Here is an 18,374-nt window from a genome sequence, read left to right on the forward strand (position 1 = left end):
TCAATACTTTTTTTTTCTAAATTCCTTGTTAGAATTCTCAGAAACTTAAAACATTGAAGAAGATCTATGATGGCTATCTATTGAAAAAATTTTGAGCCGCTATCTTTTTTATCTAGGAAGATATTGAATGTTGAATTTTTCGATTTGTGACTTTTTGCCCCAGTTTCCCCTACTGCCAAAGGTATTTTCATCAATGTTTTGAGTGATTTATGAATTGGTTCAAATCATTTAAGAACCTGTAAACGGTAAATGATGTGAAAGTACATTTGGGACATATCATTTATATGTCACGAGTTCGAGCACTTCGCAAAGTCTGGAGTACTTTTTTTATTGTTTAGAAAAAAATTAAAGTATGTTGTGGTACAACTTTGTGACTTAAGCAGACCCTTAGTAGCTCTAAGCAGTATATTCCTTAACCGGTTGATACATACATATTTGGAATAGTTGTAAAATCTTTGGAATTCCTTACAAATTTAAATGGATTTTAATCGATTATTAACCCGATCAATGCCAAATAATTAGAAATTCTGTATCGAAGATCTGAAGTTATTTTTTAAGGCTTGTATATGGACATTCCAATGAATTTCAGTTATTTTCCTATTTCAATGGGTATCGACTCTGATAAACAATACATTTACCATAATATATATTTTAATTATTATAACAAAATTTTATATTTCAAAAAATCATTCACGCAAGGAACTACTCCATTATCCTATATACAGTAGACTCTCTCTCAAATGGGCATTTGGGGCGAAATTTCATCCGGTTAATCTATAGATTTGGGCGTCAAAGCCTTTGTAAATTCCACAAAAGCGCTCAATTAAAAAAGATAAAGATTGAAAAAGAGCCGATCGAGCCGAGTGAGTGAGAGTCTACTGTAGTCTCTTAATTGTAAAATGTTTTGCTTGAGTCATCAATAAATGTTTTTATTACTACTCTATTATCATCATTATTTTAAATAGTAAGACTGAAACTTTACAACTGGCCAAGAGATGTTGGGAAATTCCACAAAGGGTTCATTCTTGCCCAAAGACTCATATGTAACTACTACATCGTCTGTGAAACCGGCTTTTCGTGCTGCACCTTGAGATCCAGGTCCAGAAAATACTGTACATGTTAGAGATAAATCCATGGCCTTCATTAAAGGAAATCGAGCTTTAAGGAGTTCAGTGGCAATTCCACATCCTCGGTATTTGGGTAAGGTCAAAAGACCAAGTCCATGAAGGTACTTGTCCACTTTGTAACGTCTATAGACATCTCCCTTCTGTTTCAGAAAAACGAAAACTGACAGAATGCTTCTGAACTTTTGTCCTTTGATACTCGACAGATCATTTGCTAAGGTATCTGCCTCCTCAACAACTTCGAGGACATTCAATCCACATATTTCATTCGACCCTTCTCTATAGCAGACTAGTGTTAGCTTATAGGGAACGGATTCTTCCCAAAAGCTCCTCATTTCTGCCATTGATACTTCATCGTTGGTAATACCTAAAACAAGAGTAATTATGAACATTTTGCAATCGATTAATAAAAATGGAAATAAATTCCTTGACTGCATAAGCAAAATTCACGAAATATTAGAAAAAAACACTCAAGACAAGACGCAACATTACGAAAGACTGTTCTTGATCTCAATGCACTTTGTATCAATTGTATTAATTATTGCGTTAACATTTAATGAGTGACATATTTTTCCAAGAATACTTTCACACCCACCAAGTGATTTACTCATGATTTCATCTGGAACAAAGTAGTTAATCATGAGGTCTACAACCTCATCGTATCGATCTTCAGTGAGATCCTCAATACGATAGTCAACCGTCTGTCCAGATTCTGGATCCTTGGCTTTGAATCTCCACCAAACTCTGGGAAACTCAACTGTTTCAGGTCTCTTCCACTTCATAATTTCGTTGACTACTGATCACTAAACCCTCTCTTTCTTGACTGACGTTGTGCGATCCAACAATTTTCTATTTGTGATACCACTATCTCCTTAAAAATGTACCAAGCTTTAAAATGAATCTGTCTGTCAGGCAGACAGTGCGTGCTCATTACGCGAATTTACAAATGATGTGCCATCATTTTGAAAATTCTATGAAAAGTTACATTTCGAGGAGATAATGGGAGCGATATTAAGGGGCTAATGCGTACACTACCCCACTTGCTTTTGATATTTATTCAGCACTTCCAGTATTTCCTTTCAGGAAAAATCTTTTATACGCATAATTTCCAATTTCCGACCATATTTCCTTCCCTTTGATAAAAAAAACCTGGTATACGGACTAAAGTTCCCCTATATTATCACGGAAAAAAAATAAATGGCCAGTAAAAAGTCAAAAGTGATCAGCAAAAAATTAAATTTGATCAGCAAATAATTTGAAATAATCAGTAAAAATTTTCAATTTTGTCAGTAAAAAGTAAAATTTTATCAGTGAAAAGTTAAATTTGGTCAGTAAAAAGTTAAATTTGGTCAGTAAAATCTTCGAATTGATCAGTAGATGTATTCGAGTTGATCAGTAAAAAATTAAAAACTAATCAGTAAAAAATAAAAATGGACAGTAAAAAGAAAATATGGTCAGTAAAAAATTAAAAATGAACAGTAAAAATATTCGAGTTGATCAGCAAAAAATTAAAATTGAGCAGCAAAAAAAATAAAAAAAACAGTAAAAAATTAAAAATGAGCAGTAAAAAATAAAAATTGGTCAGGAAAAAATTAAAAATGATCAGTAGAAATATTCGTATTGATCAGTGAGATATTAAAAAGTGGTCAGCAAAAAATTAAAAAGGAGCAGTAAAAAATAAAAATTGGTTAGTAAAGAATTAAAAGTGAACAGTAAAGAATTAAATGTGGTCAGTAAAAAATGAAATGTGGTCAGCAAAAAATTAAAAGCGGTCACTAAAAAATTAAAAGTGGTCAGTAAAAAATAAAAATTGGTCAGTAAAAAATTAAAAACGAGCAGTAAAAAACAAAAATTGGTCAGTAAACATTTAAAAGTGACCACTTTTTGCTTTTGACTGACCATTCTCTATTTTTTACTGCTAATTTTTAATTTTTTGCTGCTTTTTTAAATTTTTTTACTGATCATTTTTAATTTTTTGCTGACCAAATTCAATTTCTTTACTTATCATTTTTAATTTTTTACTGACCACTTTTTATTTTTTACTGACCACTTTTTGTTTTTTACTGATCATCTTTTACTTTTTACTGATCATGTTTTATTTTTCACTGATCACTTTTTGCTTTGTACTCATCATGTTTTATTTTTTGCTGACCACTTTTCATTTTTTACTGACCGCTTTTAATAAAGTACTGCTCTTTTTTAATTTTTACTGATCTTTTTAAACTTTTTGCTGCCCTTTTTTATTTTTTACTGACCATTTTCTTATTTTTTACTGATCATTTCGAATTTTTTGCTGACCAAATTTAACTTTTTACCGCTCGTTTATTCAATGTCCCTTCCGGTTGAACTCTTTCTTCCGGAATAATGCGTACACTACACCACTTGCTTTTGATATTTACTCAGCACTTCCAGTATTTCTTTTCAGGAAAAATCTTTTATATGCATAATTTCCAATTTCCGACCATATTTTCTTCCCTTTGATTAAAAAAAACTGATATACGGACTAAAGTTTCCCTATATTATCACGAGGTACGAGACCTTCATTTTTAGGAACCCCTTGTTAAGTTACTAATTATTCTGATAATTATGGCAAAAATTGGCAAAATAACTGTGTCCATCATCCAATTTATTTTAGATAATAGCATTGGAACTTTACAACTGGCCAAGAGATGTTGGGAAATGTCACAAAGGGTTCATCCTTGCCCAAAGACTCATATGTAACTACCACATCGTCAGTGAAACCGGCTTTTCGTGCTGCTCCTTGAGATCCAGGTCCAGAAAATAATGTGCACGTTAGAGATAAATCCATAGCCTTCATCAAAGGAAATCGAGCTTTGAGAAGTTCAGTAGCAATTCCACATCCTCGGTATTTGGGTAAGGTCAAAAGGCCAAGTCCATGAAGGTACTTGTCTACTTTATAACGACGATACACATCTGCTTTCTTCTTCAGGAGAAGTAACACTGAAAAAATCTGTCGAAAACACTTTCCCTTGATCGCGGACAAATCATCTGCTGATGTACTGGACTCCTCAACAACTTCGAGGATATTCAGTCCACATATTTCAGTAGACCCTTCCTTGTAACAAACCAAAGTTAGCTTATTGGGCATGGATTCTTTCCAAAAACCTCTCATTTCTGCCATTGATACTTTATCATCAGCAGTACCTAAAATACAACACAAACTAATGGTATGAATCTGCATTTCACAATGAAATATGAAAAATTTAATTAATAAATAAATCAAACTGAACATTGAACTGATGCAAAACTCTATTAAAATTTCAATAAAATTAAACGAAAAACTAAGAACACAATTGTGTAAAATAATTTGTTTTCATTATTGCTTTTTATTTAAATGAAATTTTCACCCACCAATTGATTTACTCATGATTTCATCTGGAACAAAGCAGTTAATCATGAGGTCTACAACCTCATCGTATCGATCTTCAGTGAGATCCTCAATACGATAGTCAACCGTCTGTCCAGATTCTGGATCCTTGGCTTTGAATCTCCACCAAACTCTGGGAAACTCAACTGTTTCAGGTCTCTTCCACTTCATAATTTTGAAGGTAACTGAGTACTTAAACCTCCACTAGTAGACTGACTAAGCGTATTTTTTAACAATTTCTATTTCCTAGTCTCACTCTTATGATATATAAGAACGACTGATAGCAACCTTATCATTATGAAAATAAGATTAAACACTGCAAACGATGTTTATTCACAGATTGATTTTCTGTAAGGCAGGAAGGGGTAACTCATAATATAAAAGGATTGGGATTCCGGGTTTCCCGAAAATTTTTATTTATGTGATCCCCGAATTCCCTAGTATTCCATATGACCTTTTTTAATAGATTTTTTCCTCATTTTATTTATGGTTTCCCAAATTTCACCTGGCCGATTCTGAATGGCTTACACGTATTCCAGACTGAAGACAGATCCCAATTCCCGAATATCTTGAAATCCTAAATAACAAGCAATTATAGTGATTTTTCAAAATCTAATAAATCATTTATTATTATGGGTGGGAGCCCGGGGCAGAATTAGCCAGCAACTGAAATTTTTCTTTGAAGTGGGGCACCTTTGAATTGGGGAAGCTTTAAAATTGAGTACTATTTGAAATAGAACTGATTTTTTAAATAGCCTTGTTATCATACAGTTTAGCTTCACAATTGGTATAGGAAGCAAAATTATATCACGGTAATGTCCAGTTGCATTTCAGCCCCATTTCCCCCTAGGAAGGGAGTTAATTACTCTGAATAAATATTAGTTTGCTCAATATCCTTTCGAGAAAAAACTATAAAATCCCATTATCTAATTCTATCGCTGACCAATCTACCCTGGTCTTCCCTACGTAGAACGAGACGACTAGAAAGCAGAATATATTGCTTTTTAACATAATAATAAAATTATTTAATTAACGCTCTTAAGCATTTAAAAGTACAACATACAACATTTAAACAATACATATTTTCCGAAATTTTATTTAAAAATTCAGCCGTTAGAACCAGATTTTCGGAGGTCTTTTTTTGGAAAAGCTTATACTTTACGATAGACAAGATTACTCAGAGTAGATTTATCTCCTCGTGCTTGAACGAAGGAATTTTGAAATTATAGAAATTCAGATTTTTGCGAAAATTTTTATACAAAATTGCTATTTTTGGCGTACCTCGCATTTCGTCTTGAAAAGTAAGTTGCCATTAGTAAAACAAAACGTCCTTCGCCCAAGTATGAGTCTAACTAATCTTCTAACATGAAATATTTGATATTTTTACTTCACATAAACCCTGAGTCCCCTGAGTAATCTTGTCAAGTGCAAAGTTAGTTTAATTTCGAAAAGAAAACAACTTGAAAATAATTTTTAAAATGTTTAAAAAAAAAATTCAGAAAATATATTTTTTTAAATATTTTACTTTCATATGATTAAGAACTTGAATTAAATATTTTTTGATGCGTTGAAAAATAGCGTCCAAAATTTGTGAGCTTCTCGTACTCTCGCAAAGGAGCTCTGCCTTATATTCCTTTTCGAAATTTTTTCGAGTGCATTATAAGATTAATGTCGATTTAAATTAGTTTATAAATCATCATAAAACCATATTGAAGTAAAGGGGTGGCAAAGTCAGGCTCTGTAAAATGTTCGAACTCGTGACTTAGATGGTATACCTCAAAAGTACTTTTGCATAGTTTATCAGTCACCGGTACTCAACCGATTTGAACCGATTCATAAATCATTCAAAAGATCTTTCAAAATTGTTTTAAAAGTAAATAGAATTAATTTTCGGATGAAAAATAGTTATCGACTATGAACCGGTTCATACCCGGTTCAGAACTGATTGGAACCAGTTTAGTTTTATAGAAAATTCCAAGACCTTTCCAAAGAGCCCAAACATGACCCCATTCGCTTAATAAATGCGCTCTCTAGTGTCTTTTTAACCTTTGACCTTGAAAAATCGTTATTAGGAATGATTCAACGGTGTTTTAGTCTAAGGACGAAATGTAAAATTATTTAAGAAGAGATTGCTTAAAAAATCAATAATTATAATTGTAATTGACCAAATCGGGTGGAAATTCAGTCCTTTTACCTTAAAAAAATTAAGATGGAGATTTTTTCGGTGAAAGGTGTCGCAGGACAAAATGTTCCGCTGAACACCTTCAAGACATTATCCAAAAATGAACAAAATCGTCGAGGCCTATTTTGAGAAAAAAAAAATAGAGAAAACATGCTTTTACTAATACTTTGTGACCTTTGTAACCTCTTTAACCTTTAATGACGATTGGAACACCAGTGTCCCAATTTTTTTCCCACAGCTTTCATTCAGTCATTCATTTTCAACCGCTTATCCCTATTGGGGTCGCGGGCTTATGACATCCAAATTAGCAGCCCACGCTTGTCGATACTCCGCCACTTCAGGAATATCTTCGGGTTCGATCCCAAGGCGTTCCAAGGCAAGATTCTGAATTTGATTCAGCCACCTTGTCCTAGGTCTGCCTCGAGGTCGACGCTTTCTCACAATGGCTTGCATAGTTTTTCTGTGGAATCTTTTTCTATCCATGTGCTGAATATGTCCATACCATCGAAGTTGTGATCTCTCAACCTGAAGAAGCAGCTCCTCGATTCTTAGTTCCTCATGAACGGCCACATTCCTCACTCGATCTCGACGAGTGATTCCCTTAACCGCCCGAAGGTACTCATCTCGGCAGCTTGTACTCACGACGATCTTATACTTTCGGTCATTACCCAAATCTCATGACCATTCCCACAGCTTTCTAAAGTTATATGAAGTCTAAGAAGTCAAAAAACTGATTTTTTTTACCCCCAATTTTTGACCCTCTCATCCCTAAAAGGTTAAATCAAAATTTTCCCAAAAAAGTTGTATGATAAAAAACTAAAAAATTTAAGCCACATGGGTGAACTTTAGATCTGATGACAATATTTAAGGTTCAAATGGAAAATGTCATAAAAATGAGAAAAAATGGGGGTGCGATTAACTTTTTTTTCCTCATAACTTTAACACTTTTTAGATGTAAAAATCTTTCAATATTTTTTAATGTTAATTTTACACCCTTTTAAGTGTAAAATTAACATGAAAACGGGTAACTTTAGCCCCTAATACATCTGAAAAGGGTAATACTTACACCGATTTCGGATCAATACTGCAGGGTAAAATTAACATTTCCGGAATGTTATTTTAACTTTTTCGGATTTCTCTCACTCAGTGATACTTTCTTTCTTTCGAACTTCACGAGATCAGTACATTCCGCTAATAATAGGAAAAAAAATTAAATTATGTCCAAAAAATGTTAATGGTTCGTTCCCCGAACGTCTGATTGACTTGAAATAGCCGTACATTAGGCAGATAATTTATTGAAAAGTTTGTAAAATTCAAAATTAGTTTGTGCATAATTAAAACTTAAATAGTAAATTGTTAAATCATAATGATTAATAAGTAATGAAATAATATTATAATGTGAAATGGAAAATTCAGAAAATCAACCATATTGGAATTTTCAATTTAACTTAAAGCGATTTCTGAGCACTTTTTACTGTTTTTACTGACCAAAGCGTATTTATTATTTTTTCACTTACTAAATTTGAATTCTTTACTGAAATTTTTGATTTTTTATTTGTTAATCAAGTGCATCACTTTTGAGATAAAGAGCTTAAAGATTTAAATTAAATATTCATTGTCAAAATTGTACATTTTTCATTCTGAGTTAAAGCCTAATAATGTTTCATCTATAAGTCAGATGTTGGAATTTCGGTCTAAAAACTTTCTTGTTCTTCTTTATGTTTTTATTGGCCGACGTTTCGATCCTTGGTTGGGACCTTCTTCAGGGCATCAAAAACTGGGAGAACAATTGTGAATAATAAAACAATAAAACAACACCATCAACTTTCACTGACACTACGTATTGCTCCTCATCCATCAGCAGTGGAAGATTGACTTATATCTTCCCAACGGTCGACCCTCAACATTGAAATGTTTCATCTATTTCCATTTTACCTCAAAATTTTCTGCTTTTAAAGTTTAAAGTTTAAAGGATCCTTCCGATTCAAACAACCTTTTAAATTAGAGAAATCTTAGAGTAGTTTAACATTCCCATATCAGTTCCGTTATTGAGATATTTGTTACGTTCAGCAAAGCAAAGACTCAAAAAAATCTTATACTTTAAAATTAAAAATCTTTGTCAAAAAGATTTAACACTTAAAGATTTATCTTAGAATTTGATAATTTACTGATCAAAAATGATTTCTTTTCAATATTAGACTATCTTATACATCTTATATGTACAATTGTACAGCATGTACGTACATGTACAATTAAAAACCGAGTAGGGGAAAACGCGCTACCTTCGGACGATTTAAGTTTCGCACAAATATTTTTTTTTCAATGCGTAATAAATGAATTTGGTCTATTATAATATTATATTTGAATAGCTAGTCCAATGCCTCAAATTGTCAGAAAAGAGCTATGGGTGAAATCCATAAGGAACACCGAGAAAAATGTGGATGGTAAAATTTACCATCCTCCATACAAAATTCTAATGGCCGGATAGTAAAAAAGTCACCCAGCAAACGCGATATTAAATTGGACTGTCAAAAATTGTAGAATCTATTGCATGGATAGTAAATTCTAATAACCGGATGGTAAATTCTAATATCCCCGGATATTAGATTTTACTATCCGGATGGTAAATTTTACTGGCAGGATAGTAAATTTTACTAGCCGGATATTAGAATGAAAAATGTCGGAAAAATTTATTTTTCCTTATTTTCATTGATTTTTGGCCATTGTTTGAGGGCTTGGGGCCCTTCCTGGATGACAATCTCTGTATTTCAAGCCATTTTGATGCGTGAAAATCTTTTTCCAACATTGACGACTCAGCCGTGATTTGAACACGCGACCTTTGTGATGACAGTCCAGCATCTTCCAGCTGCGCCACGAATTGCTATAATGTATTTAAAGCATATCGGGAACCGTTGCATCGGCACACACGATATTCCAAAATGACATTCTAACAGTAGGATGGCAAATTTTATTGGCTTGGATAGTAATTTCAATCCAAATTACTATCCTCCGTTAAAATTTACTGTCTTCCAGTTAAATTCTAACGTCTAATATGCGACTAGTAAAATTTACTTCCCGGATATTAGAATCTAAGAGAGGTCAATGTAAAATCTAAAGGAGGATAGTAGATTTTACCATCCGGATGTTAGAATTTACTATCCATAGGATAGTAAATTTTAAAATGTCAAGATGGTAGATTCTAAAGGAAAGTATCTATGGAGGATGGTATTTTCTACTATCTTTTGAGATAGTAGAATTTAAAGACACGATTTGTAGAAAATACCATCCAAATTTTTCTCGGTGAACATAGTGAAAAATGGAATTGTCCGAAGCTTGAGTCGTCCGCAGGTAACGCGCTTTCCCCTATGTTTTATTTTGCATTAAATGTATTAAATATATATGTCTCTAATCGTCTAATCTATTCTTTCCTTTTTAAATTTTTAAGTTTTAAAGTATGTGAGATTATTAGGAATCTATTTACTGATAAATCAAATGAAAGTAAGCAATTCTTTCTTTAAAATTTTGCCCAATCTCAGACAATAAGTTATCACTGAACCAACTCATTTTACGATAACGCTTGCTGAACCAACTAAGTGATAAAAGTTTAGGGGAACTTGAAGTTTCAAGAGCAATTTAATATATCAACCAACACTCTATTCATCAAATCATTCAATAAAAAAAAAATTGGATGTAACAATTTCATTATTAATCCAATCTCATGCTTTGGAGTTTTACGGTTGGAGTTCCATCCACAGGAAAATCCATGCGTGGTCCTTTCTTTCGCAATTCCTCCCAGGAAATCTCAAAGGAATCCTCAAATCCAGCCAGGGTAGCTGCTCTTTGGGATGAACGATTGGAGAAGATGGTGGAAGTGAGCTTGAGGCCAACAGCTCTGCCCAGTGGAATTCGTGCTTTTAGGATCTCAGCACCAAGTCTCAGGCCACGAAATTTTGGTGGCACCAACAAACCGTATCCATTGATGAACTTGTCCACTTGATAGTGATCATAGAGATTTCCACTGTCCGCAATAAATCCCATAGCTGTGAGGATGTCATCTAATGCTTCTCCATAGTCAGATGGTTCATCTTCTACATCTTTTTGAGTGAGTTTGAGAAAATTCATCCCATATATCTCATCACATCCCTCCCTGAAGCACACTAAAGTCAGTCTCTCCTTGAGGACTTTTGGCCAGAGTTTACGGAAGTCAGCAATTGCTCGAGGATCTTGGGAGCAATTCCTTGAGCGACACATTGGTTCATCTCGCAGGAAATGCTCCAGCATCATATCCATCGCCTCTTCATAGCGATCTTCAGGCAGATCTTGTACTCTGAACTCCAGGACATTTCCTGTTTTGGGATCTTTGACAGTAAATCTGTGCCAAATTGATGGAAAGGGCACATTATCGGGTCGTTTCCACTTGATTGGGGACATTATGACGAACAACACAATGCACAATATTCAGATAAAAAAAAAAGTAAGATGAACTTTTCGCGCCAAGCGCAGAATTACTACTGGGAAGACACACTCATATTATTTTCATTCCCCCAGATGAGTTGTGCATGAACGATTTATTGAATGCAATGGATGGATCACATGAGATAAGTCATTATTTGTTATGAACACTATCATGAGTGTCTGGCTGGAGTGCGAGAGACAACAAATTACTGCAATTTCAAGCTCATGAGTTTCACAAATTCCGTCTCAACTCCAGGAAAGGCAATTTTCGGGCCAGATACCTTTAGATCTTCATAACTGATGACAAATGTCTCCTCAAAACCTGCCCTGGCAGCTGCTGCTTGGGAAAATTTATTAGTGAAGACGGTTGATGTTAGAGGGACCCCAATTGTCCGTCCAAGGGATATTCTGGCTCGCAGAATCTGCTCTGCCAGACGCAAAGCTCGATATTTGGGTACAATTAGTAATGCAAATCCCGCAAAAAATGTATCTACGTTGTATTTGTTGTAGAGATCACCACTTCTTGTGGCATAATCCATGGCACGTAGCATATCTGTACAGGCTTTTCCTGCATCCTCAGGAATCCCATCTTCAGTGCCCCTGCAGCAGAGCTTGAGCACATTGACACCCACGATTTCATCAGAGTTTTCTTTGAAGCACACCAAGGAAATCCTATCTTGAAGGATCAAGCGCCAGGCATTTGAAAAACCCGCCACAGATTGAGGATCAGCTGCTGCACCTGAGAGATAAGGCAATACCAAAGTCACTCAAAGAGCCACGTGAATAAAATTGTATGAGTTTCACTCACCTCCCGCCTTGCACATGGGTTCATCTTTGAGAAAATGCTCAACTAGTAGTTGAACAGCCTCTTCGTAGCGATCCTCAGGTAGATCCTGAACACGATAATTGACCAACTCACCAGTTTCCACATCCTTGGCTTTGAATCTTCGCCAAATGGATGGAAATGGTACACTTTGAGGGCGTTTCCACTTATTCGACACCATGATGGTCACGGGAATTCTCTTGCATAGATGCACTCAATAGTTGTAGAACTGGATATCAACGGTGAGATGCCCTCTCACTCAATACAAGAATGGATTATCGATTTCTGTACAGTTCAACGGTTCAAGCATGGCTGGCAACTCTGTGATCTTTTTTTGGCGGGAATTTAATCCCCCATAAGTAGGCAAATTAGAATGATCGTACATTTCGGATAGTGCAACCGTTAAATTGTGGTTCACTCGAGATCAATGCTACAGGAAGAGTCGGAAGAGTCAATTTCGCACGAATTCATAAGTTTTTTTTTCCCACAATGCAAAAAAAAACCGCGGACTTTGTCAATGAAAGTGTCTATTTGACAATTTAACACCATTTGGAAACGATCAATATTGACTTGTTCTTCGTTGTTTGAGCTGAGGAAAAATGGGAGAAATTCAGAGTGTGAGAGGGTGTGTGTTAGTTCTTCCACAAATACACCTCTCAAGCACTCTGCAGACTCGTGGACAGGTAGGCACAAGAAAGGTTCATTCTTTCAGTGAACAGCGATTGAAGTGGACGTGTGATTGGATTCTTGGGATCTCTCTCTTGTTCGATCAGTGCAAATTCTGTAGAAGTGATCTTGAAGATAGCGCGATCATTTGTGGAGGATATCCTCTGTTGGTTGTTCTTGGAAAATTCTCACCTTGTGACCCTGTGCTGAGGTGTATTTGATCAGTTTGATCGTTGTTTTTGTCTGCGATCACAAAAGTGTGCTTAATTTTTTTTTTCTTGAATATTCTGGTGAATTGTGTATAAAGTTTTGGGTACAAGAGGTTTTAAAAAAAAAGTCTCACGAGAACGAAGTGAATATCGCACGGGGTAATCAGACACCTGAGGAATCATCGAGATGCGCCGTGAGGATAAAATTTCAGGCAGTGCATCACATACCTGTTAGCATACGATCATTTGATCTTGTCGCTGGACTCGGAGGTGGCCTGCGAAGGCAGAGAATCTGGGAAGATCGGTGAGTGTTCTCATGATCGTGCACTCAATTGAGGAGGAAAGGTGCGCGCGCGCACCAAGATGATGGTGAATGATAATTTTTGATCAAATGATGAGACAATGGATCGGCAAAACGATCGAACGTTAGGCGAGTTGACTGACCGTAAAATTTGCAATTTTTCCCTCTTGTCCGAACATTGTGGCAAAAATGGAATATTTTCGTCCAAATGTGACTTGCTAAAAATGTACCTGATTCTTTTTTTTTTTTTTATTTCGCGAAAAACTTCTCAAAAACGAAGAAGAGTGGGAAAAAGAGTATAACCAGGAGAGGAGCCAATGATCGAAGGCCAACAGCGATTGTTGAAATTCTCTTCGACATGGACGCTATGTTGTCTCTTGGCCTCCCATTTGGTGATTGCTCTCCTATGTTCATTGCCCACCTTTAACATGGCAATTCCATTCCTTCTTTTGCTCGATCCCATTGTCGCTGCAAGCCCCCAAGAGTCCCACAATTACCAAGTGCTTCCAGTGTTCTTCGTGCCTAGTGGAGATCGCGGAGGAGGATTCTGCGAGATCTTGCTGGCTTTTTCTTTCCAAGTGCACAGAACAACAACAAAAACAAAAAAAAACAACACGTACGTCTTCTTGCCATTTTATGACTTCTCCCCGTGTGCACTTTTAGTTCCTTCCCTCTTGCCCTACCTCCGCGCCATCCCAAAAACAGCCAACACCAGAACAAGGCAAAAAAAGACGCACACACCAATATCAATTTATTTTACGACTCTTCCACACCAAACACGCACCCGATCTCTGACCACTCCATCCTCCCAGCATCCTCCAAAGAAGTACCAATGATTTTTTTTTCTCCTGTCGCGCGAAAAAAACGCGCAACTCTCTTTCGGCTGTGCAAGAAATTAAAATTCCACGCTGAGAGAGATGTGTTGAGTTGGGCGAGTGCAAGGCAGATAAGGAGTGATCGTGGACAAAAAGGCGTCATTTCCTCAATGATGTGTGCGGCTCTCCGGACCAACATAAAAAAAAACTGCGTGAAATGCGGAAAAGGTCAGGGCAATTAATACGAACACAATTCAGCCCCATATTCGACATATCTTGCGCTTTGGATGATGAAAAAGACACAAAAGCATTTCCTCGAGCTACACTAATTGCAAACGCACTCACTTTTTATCGCACGAACTCGCGATGCCACGCAAGTGGAGCAGTAATAATGTAAATGCATTGATTTACTATAAATTAGTCATACAAGTCTCAATGAAATGCATTTTGAGACAAAATGTATTAACTTTACTTGCATGAAATTCCTAAATAGCTTTTTGAGTTGCACAGAAAACGCAGAAGACAAGCATAAGGAGGTGCTTTGCCTTGACAAACTCGAACTTACATAGAAGATCACAAAAAAAACTTTTGAACATTTAGAACTTTTGTAGCATATTGAAGGTATTACAAGCGCAACGATCGAGCCTCATTGCATTTAATCTCACAAGACATGGGGTAGTTGTAAACACTGCGATTTTTATGAATTCATAGATACTATACGGAACCTTGTCTAGTGAAGAAATGGTCAAAAAGAAAGTAGTGTAGACATAAAAATCTGGTTTTTTGGATACTGACAATCGAAAAGGGACAGATAATCCTAACCGGCTTATGTAGGTGAGATTCTTAACGTGAGCTAACTCGGAGTGCATGCAAATTCGATTTGATGCTGAAGTAGGGAGACGCCATTCAGTTATCTTGAATCAAATTCGTGAAATTATACAAGTTTTGTATTTGAACCAAAATGTCAAGGATTTGGATGAACTGACAGAAAAGTGTTATATGGGTGAAATGTAGACCAGAATGTTCTCTATAATTTTGCCGTAGAACTTGAACTCATCGATTACTCAGAAGCCAAGATAATCGAGGTTTTTTGTTTCTTAACTCGTTTTTTCATCCAGAGTGCCCCAAGTGGTCATTTATTGAACTTCAACTAAATCAAAGAATTGTTGTATTTTGCGGGACTTTCCATTTAAAACCCTATTTTAAGTGTCTCGGTGGAGTAGAGGCAGTCAAATTGGCATCTGAGTGATTTCAAAGCGTTATTATTGGAAAAATCAATTTTTTCACACTTAAACGGCAAAATCGGAGTGATAGCGTAGTCTGAGCGGAAAATGATGTATGGACGAAATGTAGATACAAATGTGCTCTACAATTATGTTGAAGTAATCATTAAAATCGGCTCAGCGACAGTCGAGATAATTGAGGTTATGTGATATTGAAATTGGTTTTTCGACTGTGGCGCCCCTGGTGTTGGTCCCACGAAGTTCAAATATTCTAGAAAGTTGTAGCATTTGGTGAGATCTTTCGTTTAAGCCCTCATTCATCAAAATCGGTCACATAGAACCGGAGATATGATTTTTTGAATTTTGTGAACTTTGACCCCTCATATCTCCGGTTCTATTGAAACCACAGCGCACATACGCACCATTTTGGAAACGTCCTAGACTGGACTACAACATACTAAAATTTCATTAACTTGCACAATGCCGTTTTTGAGAAAAGTGACTTTGAATTTCGATGAATTTTGACGCTATCACAGCGCCACCTGTGGTGACTTTTTGAACTTCCATCTGAAAGTGCTCATCGAGACGAAACCAAAAAGGTAAAATTTAGGTCGCTATGTTAATTAGAACCGGAGATAGAGGCCGGTCAATGTTCAAACTTTGACCCCTTATAGCTCGGGTCAGGGGTTATGGATCGACTTAAGGTTTTTTTTGTTTGATAGGTATAATCAACGGCTACAACATACTAAATTTTCAGCCCGATGCACAATGGAATTTTTTAGTTATTTAACTTTTAAGATTTAAAAATTTTCTTTTTAAAAAAAGCGCCCCTAGCGGTGGTTTTATGAACTTGCGATGTTAGAAGGGGAAGTGGCATTTCACGAGAGCTTTCCAAAAAGTCCTCACTTTTTAAATTCTGACAATTAGAACCGGAGTTATGGCCATTTTAAGAAATTTTTTTTGGACCCTTATAGCTCGGGTCAGGGGGGTCGGGGGACCTTAAGTTTGGTATTGATGGAAAGCTCTAAGACCCAGCTATAACATACTAAAATTTGAGTCCGCTGAATGCCATAGGGGCGGAGCTATTGAGAAAACAAAAAAAAGGGGGTCTTCAAAATGGCGGAAGGAGGGGTGGGGGGTGGGGGGTCTATGCACCAAGTTGCAATTTTCACCCGATATGTAACCTTTGCCGAAAACCGCAAGTCGATATCTTTTTTAGTTTAGGAGCTATTAAGCTCCAAAGAGCGGCCGGCCGGCCGGCCGGGAACGTAACTTAGCCACATATATATTCGGAATCAGGAAGTGGCGAAACACATTTTGGCCAAATTTGAGGTCGATCGGACGACATGAAATTTTGTTAGGATTATAGTAGGTGAGATTGTTAAGAATCTCACCTAATAATACACCACATTTCGACCGCTCAGAATAAGAAATGAATAACTCGCATTAGGGAAATTTTGCAAGAGAGCGACTTGAAGCTGAAATTTTACATGCAGAATATAAAATTTTTTAGATTCAAAATCTTTATAACTTTGAAAATAATATTCAAGTATAATATTCACAGGGAAGATACAGAGGATATAAAAAAGTATCCAAAAAGCTAATAAAACGATTTTTTGTACAAAATCGAGTTGTTTGACTTACATTCTGAGTGGTCGACTTGCCATATTAAATAATTTATTATCCCAAAATTTTATATTTTCAAAAGTTATGCAAATCTGAAACTAACCCATCCATAAATATAATTTAAGGATTTTGAGTTATACGAGCTTCAAATATAAGACCTATGTATATGGCTTAACTGCTGTAACTTATCAATGATCAAGATTATTTCGAAAATTTTGACTTAGAATTGAAGGTAGTTAATCCAAGAACTTATGAAAAGTCATTGAAATTGCTTGTATTTCAAAAATTCCAAATCTTTTGAAACTGGCATAAGCAGCTAGTCTTTATAACTTCAAATTATGCTACTTCACTTTTTTTTAATAAATCAAAAAGTATCCTGAAATTTCTATAGAATAATAGAATATTAAATAGTATGGTGTTTAAATGGTAGATCGATAGATTCATTTTTGGGGCAGCATCTATACACCTTCAGCTATAGGGGGAGGTGGGGCTACTTTAAGCAGTGGGGCTACATTGTTATACGATTTTTTCGCATATTTCTAATAGAAACTTAGTTTTAACATGATGTAATTTGGATATACAAAATAATTGTGGTTCTAAATAAAATAATCGTAAAGACCAGTTTCATTTAGAAATAGGCGAAAAAGTCGTATAACAAACTAGCCCCACAACTCAAAGTAGCCCCACCTCCCCCTACTCTTCCAGCCCCAGTCTCAGCTTCAGCCGCTCCCTCTCCTCGTTTATCATGTCCTCGTCGATTTGTCCTCGTCGATTGCTCGAAAACGCGACGTGTAATCTTTTTCATTTTTGGAGATCATCATTAGGAGATTGAATCATTCCTTATAACGGTTTTTCAAGGTCAAAGTTTAAAAAGGCTCTAGAGAGCGTATTTCTCAACCGAATCATGTTGAAACTTATTGGGAAGGTCTTGGAATTTCTGACAAATCTAAACCGATTCCAATCGATTATGAAGCGTTTCATAACTGATAATTAGTTTTTTCCTAAAATCAATTCTATTACTTTTAAAAGTATTTTTTGACTGATTAATGAATCGGTTTAAATCGAACCGATAAACGGTTAACGATGCGAAAGTTCTTTTGAGATATAGGAGAAACTGGGGCACCACCAAACACGGGATAGCACCAAACACTAATTTTCATTTCTAAACTACTTGGACTATCTCTACCATTTCTTTAGTGGACAAGCATCCCTATAATGCCCAAAAATTTCTATAGGTTTTGTCATCAGAAGTCGAATATCTGATTAAAAAATCACAGTGTTTGGTGCTACCCCGTGTTTTGTGGTGCCCCAGTTTCCCCTAGCATGTATGTCAGGAGTTCGAGCACTTTGCAAAGCCTGGGATGCTTTGCCACCCCTTTTTTCATTAGAATGTAAATTATTTTTCGATGGTATTTTAAGCAAAATGACTTAAACTTTACTAGCTATGTCGGAATTATCCATAGATTTTTTTCAATGTTTGAGGTTGATCGTTTTCGTTTTATTTTTGAATTTTGATAAGTCAAAGCTTCTAGTACTTCTAAAAAATACACAATGTAAAAGAA

The 18,374-nt window shown here is 35.7% G+C and overlaps 5 protein-coding genes across 6 annotated transcripts in view; 1 reads left to right on the plus strand and 4 right to left on the minus strand.

Moving 5' to 3' along the window:
- Window positions 1–309: 309 nt before the first annotated feature.
- LOC129807396 (uncharacterized) lies at window positions 310–3,652 on the minus strand. The gene is made up of 2 exons (XM_055856629.1): window positions 1,720–3,652; window positions 310–1,491 (listed from the first exon to the last, which is right to left on the minus strand). The coding sequence occupies exons 1-2, from the start codon at window positions 1,904–1,906 to the stop codon at window positions 953–955; spliced, it is 726 nt and encodes a 241-aa protein (XP_055712604.1). The 5' UTR covers window positions 1,907–3,652; the 3' UTR covers window positions 310–952.
- A 77-nt stretch (window positions 3,653–3,729) lies between these two features.
- LOC129807395 (uncharacterized) lies at window positions 3,730–6,809 on the minus strand. Its single transcript, XM_055856628.1, has 2 exons — window positions 4,497–6,809; window positions 3,730–4,289 (listed from the first exon to the last, which is right to left on the minus strand). Exons 1-2 carry the CDS (start codon window positions 4,681–4,683, stop codon window positions 3,751–3,753), a joined length of 726 nt encoding a protein of 241 aa, XP_055712603.1. The 5' UTR covers window positions 4,684–6,809; the 3' UTR covers window positions 3,730–3,750.
- Window positions 6,810–10,308: 3,499 nt separating this feature from the next.
- LOC129807401 (uncharacterized) lies at window positions 10,309–11,125 on the minus strand. The gene has a single exon (XM_055856632.1). The coding sequence runs from the start codon at window positions 11,123–11,125 to the stop codon at window positions 10,400–10,402; it is 726 nt and encodes a 241-aa protein (XP_055712607.1). The 3' UTR covers window positions 10,309–10,399.
- LOC129807400 (uncharacterized) lies at window positions 10,309–12,249 on the minus strand. The gene is made up of 2 exons (XM_055856631.1): window positions 11,958–12,249; window positions 10,309–11,888 (listed from the first exon to the last, which is right to left on the minus strand). Exons 1-2 carry the CDS (start codon window positions 12,151–12,153, stop codon window positions 11,356–11,358), a joined length of 729 nt encoding a protein of 242 aa, XP_055712606.1. The 5' UTR covers window positions 12,154–12,249; the 3' UTR covers window positions 10,309–11,355.
- Window positions 12,250–12,527: 278 nt separating this feature from the next.
- The window catches only part of LOC129807404 (leucine zipper putative tumor suppressor 1), a 75,756-nt gene continuing 69,909 nt past the window's right edge, over window positions 12,528–18,374 (plus strand). For both annotated transcript variants that reach the window (XM_055856647.1, XM_055856648.1), the window contains exon 1: window positions 12,528–13,151. The gene's annotated coding sequence lies outside the window, so the exon portion shown is untranslated. The remainder of the gene's footprint in view (window positions 13,152–18,374) is intronic.

Source organism: Phlebotomus papatasi, chromosome 3 (assembly GCF_024763615.1).
Source record: "Phlebotomus papatasi isolate M1 chromosome 3, Ppap_2.1, whole genome shotgun sequence".
NCBI lineage: Eukaryota > Metazoa > Arthropoda > Insecta > Diptera > Psychodidae > Phlebotomus > Phlebotomus papatasi.

Excerpts from the sequence above, each read along its gene's own strand:
- LOC129807396 (XM_055856629.1), bottom strand. The coding sequence starts at position 1,906 with ATGAAGTGGAAGAGACCTGAAACAGTTGAGTTTCCCAGAGTTTGGTGG. Across the intron at positions 1,492-1,719 it reads AATCATGAGTAAATCACTTG|GTATTACCAACGATGAAGTA; the intron begins GTGGGTGTGAAA and ends CTCTTGTTTTAG.
- LOC129807395 (XM_055856628.1), bottom strand. The coding sequence starts at position 4,683 with ATGAAGTGGAAGAGACCTGAAACAGTTGAGTTTCCCAGAGTTTGGTGG. Across the intron at positions 4,290-4,496 it reads AATCATGAGTAAATCAATTG|GTACTGCTGATGATAAAGTA; the intron begins GTGGGTGAAAAT and ends GTTGTATTTTAG.
- LOC129807401 (XM_055856632.1), bottom strand. The coding sequence starts at position 11,125 with ATGTCCCCAATCAAGTGGAAACGACCCGATAATGTGCCCTTTCCATCA.
- LOC129807400 (XM_055856631.1), bottom strand. The coding sequence starts at position 12,153 with ATGGTGTCGAATAAGTGGAAACGCCCTCAAAGTGTACCATTTCCATCC. Across the intron at positions 11,889-11,957 it reads ACCCATGTGCAAGGCGGGAG|GTGCAGCAGCTGATCCTCAA; the intron begins GTGAGTGAAACT and ends CTTATCTCTCAG.